Here is a 5,700-nt window from a genome sequence, read left to right on the forward strand (position 1 = left end):
TCTTGTTCCTTGGTTCATTTGAAGACAACTTTTGCTCACTGTTTTTGCGTTGTTGTTTTTTTCAAGCTTGTTAGGCTCCCAAGTCCCAAGCTTAGGCAGGAAATGATGATGGCAGATCCAAAATATGCTGATTCTGGCATAAGCTAATTGAAAACAAAGAGTCTTGCTCCGTTTCTCTGTAGGGGCTTTTTAGAGACCCTCCTCCTAACTTCAGCTGATGAGTCAGGGTTCAGAATCTACTGCTTCAAAGAGCTGTGTCCCTCTCTCAGGCCTCATAAAAAGGTGTTTTACTGCTCAAACAGATGTGTTGGACACTTTCACTATTTACTGCCACACAACTGCATTCAACAATCCACTTTAAAACACTATATCCTGCTATCTGCATAACAAAATACTCCCGTAGTTCTACTGCCATCAATAATCTTGCATGTGTTTCTTCTAATCCACTTTGTATGTCAATTTTGTATAAACTAATCACGTTGGATCCACCAGCAATGAAGCACTAGTTTAATCATAAAGCAAGTGTTTTTCTATTGGGTTCCACCAGTCTTGAACTAAATAGTACTGGACATCTGCACTATCCAGATGGAGTGTGATCCTTGTGGTCCGTTTGGCAGTGTGAAGACAGTGCCGACTCATTCTGGCACAAAATCAAACAAACTGTGAAATGCCAGATTTATACTGTCCGTGACACATCATATACATGTAATCCCTGAGATTTTCACAGTAAAGTACGATATTGGGAACAAACATCCCGTATTCAGTACACTGGTCTTCTTTGACACATGTTTACACTATTTCCTCCAACCCAATAACTGCCATTATAAGTGACAATATTGTTTCCCTTTTTTGGCATAGTTTGTACAAATGTTTCCCTCCTCCCTCTATCCTCCTCTCCGCCCACTTCAGGCTCTAATTGGATTTTCATTACCCTGTCCTCAGTTTTCAGCCAAAGTTGGGAAAGAGACGTTTACTGGAATTATTTTGTTCACTGTTTTCCTCATTTCTTCCACACCCTTTACAAGTAAGTGATTTTAAACAAATGTGCTGTTCATATGGTACATGTTAGAAACCTTTTGAATGAAGAAAGTTTCAGTAAGTTTTGACACACTTCATAAACTTCACTGAATATTTTTGTAATCCCTAACTCTGCCTAAACCTGTAGCTACTATTGTTACAGTGATTATTGGCTATTGTATCCAAAATAAAGAATCTGAGGAATGAAAATAGGCTTTTTCCATCAAACAAAGAAAAGTATTGTTAGGGCGTGTGTTCAATTCTATAGTATAACCTACATTTGGAATAAGATTTTTGGCAATGCTGCTTGTTGAAAGTAGATGTGAAGTATATTCTAAGGCTAATCTAAGATAACTAACAATATTTAGTATGAGACGAGTTTTAGAGGTATGTCATTAGTGTATTTGAAGACCTTTACTTCAAAGATACAAATATAATGTGTGCTATTATTTACCTCCAATACTGACAAGATTACTACTATAGAAGTACTTAATAAACAATCGATTGACAATTGTTGTACCGATATAGTGACTATATCTAAACGGTGCTACTGAACGTTCACCAGATATTTATAATATTATAATAACAACCTACAAATAAGCCACACATGCAAAGAAATGTAATCATAAAAGCCCATAAATGATATTCTTCTTGCTTGCTTTAGGTTGTACCAGGTATGACACCTCTTGGACGACCATTAATCTACTTACTGCTGATGCTGCAAGTGTGTCTGTCTGGCCAGTTGGACGACAATAAGATCCCATCCAGTCTGTGTGTGGGACAGCCTGGTATCCCCGGATCCCCAGGGGTTCATGGCGGTCCTGGTCAACCAGGAAGGGATGGGCGGGATGGGAGGGACGCTGCTCCTGGAGAGAAGGGGGAGAAGGGCGACAGGGGTGACAAAGGTAAACTAGTTTCTATTGTCTAAAAAGTTATATTGTGAAAAGAAAATATGTCATAAATACTGACCATTGACTGATGACATTCCCAGGTGAGACAGGACAGAGAGGCCTACTGGGGGATAGGGGCGACCCCGGGCAGAAGGGAGAGGGGGGCAAGCCTGGAGAATGTGCTGTTGCCCCCAAATCTGCATTCAGTGCCAAACTGACAGAGGGCCTCATACTGCCCCTCAGCGTGGAAGCTGCAGTGCGTTTTGATAAGATTACGCTCAACGAACAGGACGACTACAATGCAGAGACAGGACGTTTCACCTGTAAAGTTCCTGGAGTCTATTACTTTGCAGTCCATGCCACAGTGTACCGCTCCAGCCTGCAGTTTGACTTGATGAAGAATGGACATGCAGTGGCTTCTTACTTTCAGTTTTATGGGAACTGGCCCAAACCAGTGTCTCTGTCTGGTGGGTCCCTACTGCACCTGGTCCCAGGAGACCAGGTCTGGGTTCAGATGGCTCTGGGCGAGTACAATGGCTTCTACACCAGCTCCAAGACCGACAGCACCTTCAGTGGCTTCCTGGTCTACTCTGACTGGAAACACTCGGCGGTCTTTGCCTGATGTTTCCTCAGAAAAAGACTGAACATAAACATTACAATGTTATAATGACTGAGTTGGAGCATGAGCTACAGTCTTCTTTGAGTACTCTTCTTACAACCATATTGTGGTATGCCTCAGGTTCATAAGGCTAGTTTCTTTCACTTGTTCTTCACAAATAAAGATTGTTTTTTGTCTGAAATGTAGCCTAAATAAAATGAAACAAAAGTATAATATGGATGATGTCATACGATGCTAAATAGCCAATGGAAAAAAGTGAACTCCTGTCAGAAAATGTCTAAATACAGCATATTATGTGAGCCATACAAGGACTTGTCTGGACTGTCCATCTGAAGACATTATCTAATTTTCCTAATCCAACATTAAAAAATTACAACATTTAGCCAGAAGCAGGAAAGAAAACTGCTTCAAGAGAACTCTCCATGATGTCACCACATTTCTTCTTTATTACGGCTTAGGGTGATTACCTTGTTTGTTGCACTGTTATTCTAATCATACTTGCGCTCTAAATGAAAACGCCCTTTATCGTGTGGCAGATAGAATAACTTGCAGGTTTAAAGAACTTTAGTCCGTCACAAAGTCAAAATGATTCCCATGAGACCACGGCAGCTTCTCCATGTGGATGAAGACCAGACACTGACATTTCTGAACTATCCACTAACACACAACACCAACTATCCACTAACAAGCAGCAACAAATAAAAACGAACGTCTATGTGTAACAAAAGTACCCAAGAATTGCACACCAAATACACAATTATAGCAGCATAGCAGTTAAAACAACTGTTCTTAACCCTCTGTAACATGCACCTAATGCCTTTGCATATATCACATTTTCTCCAGCAGGTGGCAGTATTAGTACGCAGTCAATAGCATTAAAAACACTCAAAAGGTCAAAACCTACATGTTTGGAGTGATTGGAGTGAGTGAGTCCACAATGTAGGCAAATGAATGAGGTTCTTATAACTTTTCTGTACAGAATCTGCCATTTGCTTGTCTCCATGGAGATGTCAGTACTTTGAATGGAAGGTTCAGAGATAATATTACATCTACCCTCTGTCCCATGGCATGAGAGAAACAGGTGACGCCGCTAGGTTAAGTTACTGGTCAAAGCTGTGGAGAGGCGACTATTTTATCTGTTTTTTGTTTTGTTTTTTGAGAGCGAAACACCATCATCGAATAAATACAAGAATGATATTTTTAATGCCATACTCAGGGAAAGCAATAACATCTCCATGGAGACAAGAAAAGTTACAATGCAGCCTTTAAAATGCAGACCAGTAACTGCAGACAGCTTTGCTCACAGTAGGCGTCATGACGGGCTATAACCAAACTACACAGGAGTCGAATGCAACGCTCTAACCTGAATTGAAACCTAATTTATGAAGTTGCACAGACGTAGACAGATCAATAAGGCACGGCCCCTCCTCTGCTCATAATACACGTGTGGCTGCTAAGCTCATGCAAAAGGCCCATCCAATCATTTCCAAACGTTGTTAAAGTCAAATAAGATGGACCTGAGTTGTTTACTTCAGGTTGTAGTGGGCTGATGCCTATAAACGTGACCAACCAGACCAGCATTATGATACAGACTTGCACTATAATATTGACCTCACATCAGTTGGATATAGTGCAGCAACTCTCATGAAAGATTCTATCAGTCCTATCTGCGTGCTTTGTTTTCCATACATTTGTCAGCAGTGGTTTTCCCTACTAAACAAAAATAGCCACATTATCTCATGGCCATCCGATAGCATGTATGTATAGTGAAGTAAGTCTCTTTCACCAGATCCCCAAAGGGAGGTTAGGGGTCAGCTGCAGCCCACTACTGTTTATAACTACATTTCAGTTGACTAACTATGTTTACGCTGACTCCTGCTCATTGGGACAAGATTAAATGCACAAAGAAGGAGCGTAAAACAAATGGAGTTACATAAGTAGACAGTTTTCCCACACAGTTCCTGGCTAAGGGCACTGGGTGAAAAGGAAGAGGACCCCCGAGTATAACACTTTCCAGAGATTTAAGTTCCTATCCTCTGTTAAAAGTATAAACAAAAATGGTTCTGGGCTTACAGGTCAAATAGGTTTTATGTTTAATACAAATCCATTAAGTATATGGTCTAGAAGTCTGATAATTTCTTTGTCTACATAATGCATTGTAACACAATATTGCTGATGGTATTTATAGCTTTTTATTAAGAGGGCAAATCACCATGTCTTCAAGAGAATATTCAATACATCAAACAGCTCTCAGATTCTTTCAGCATTTTAGAAATACCTGAATAATTACAACAGTCCGGTCTCGCTAAAGGGAACATTTCGTTAAACATTGCATTTGGAAGATTCTCTGCCTTTCGTTTGTCATTCGACCATGATTCACAAAAATAACAGACAAGAAATGTTTAAAAAAAAACAACCCATGACACCATATAATTAAACATCAGCAATAACAGAATAATACTGGTGCTCCATATGTGCAATGTAAACGTCCAACACAAAAGAACACTATAATGTCTTATTTGGTTATGGTCCCAAAAGAAAAGGCGTTTATTACGGGCACAGCATCTATAAGGCGCTTATAGATCATTGAAATAAGCCAAGAACGCACAAATAACTTTTTTTTTTGTCAAAGGTGGCACACAATAAAATCACTAATTAATCTTTATTTTTTTTTTAATTTTGCTCAGTTTAATCCTGACGGAATGAAGTACATGGTAAAAAAAATATAGTTGTAGGCCTTTAGCTGTTTACTCCTAATTAATCGGTCGATGGAGTCTTGGTCGACCAAACAGTTAGTTATTCTAATAATTATTGCAATTATAAATATTTATATGGATCACAGCACAAAGAAGTTTGGGAAGGAGCTGTGAGTCTGATCGAGAATGAAAGTTTGGAGATATTTTGCAAGCACCATGTTTCGACTATTGTATTCTTTAGTCGACAACAGCCCTACTAAAAATACCTCCACAACAGAGTAAAAAAGGAGCAATAAAAAAAAGATTATTGTGCACTGTAATGCATCCATAGCATCGTGTTGTTCCCACTTCCCCCCTTGGCTCTGCAAAAAAAGCACAATCCTATTTTACTTAAGACAAAAAGGTGGTTAATTATAGCATCAAAAAGAGAGTTCCTTAAGGCTTCTACACCACAACCCTTTCAACATTGATCAACCGA

At 39.5% G+C, this 5,700-nt stretch overlaps 2 protein-coding genes across 2 annotated transcripts in view; one reads left to right on the forward strand and one right to left on the reverse strand.

Moving 5' to 3' along the window:
* The first annotated feature begins 220 nt into the window (after positions 1-220).
* c1qtnf5 (C1q and TNF related 5) lies at positions 221-2,739 on the forward strand. Its single transcript, XM_072458204.1, has 3 exons — positions 221-1,024; positions 1,682-1,922; positions 2,009-2,739. Exons 2-3 carry the CDS (start codon positions 1,694-1,696, stop codon positions 2,527-2,529), a joined length of 750 nt encoding a protein of 249 aa, XP_072314305.1. The 5' UTR covers positions 221-1,024; positions 1,682-1,693; the 3' UTR covers positions 2,530-2,739.
* Positions 2,740-4,699: 1,960 nt separating this feature from the next.
* Positions 4,700-5,700, reverse strand: part of rnf26 (ring finger protein 26) — a 2,871-nt gene continuing 1,870 nt past the window's right edge. The window contains exon 1 of the mRNA XM_072462918.1: positions 4,700-5,700. This exon is cut by the window's right edge and continues 1,870 nt beyond it. The gene's annotated coding sequence lies outside the window, so the exon portion shown is untranslated.

This window comes from Eucyclogobius newberryi, unplaced genomic scaffold, assembly GCF_026437365.1.
Source record: "Eucyclogobius newberryi isolate DKJ021-1_F unplaced genomic scaffold, fEucNew1.0.hap1 SCAF_10, whole genome shotgun sequence".
Lineage (NCBI taxonomy): Eukaryota > Metazoa > Chordata > Actinopteri > Gobiiformes > Gobiidae > Eucyclogobius > Eucyclogobius newberryi.

Excerpts from the sequence above, each read along its gene's own strand:
- c1qtnf5 (XM_072458204.1), top strand. The coding sequence starts at position 1,694 with ATGACACCTCTTGGACGACCATTAATCTACTTACTGCTGATGCTGCAA. Across the intron at positions 1,923-2,008 it reads GGGCGACAGGGGTGACAAAG|GTGAGACAGGACAGAGAGGC; the intron begins GTAAACTAGTTT and ends TGACATTCCCAG.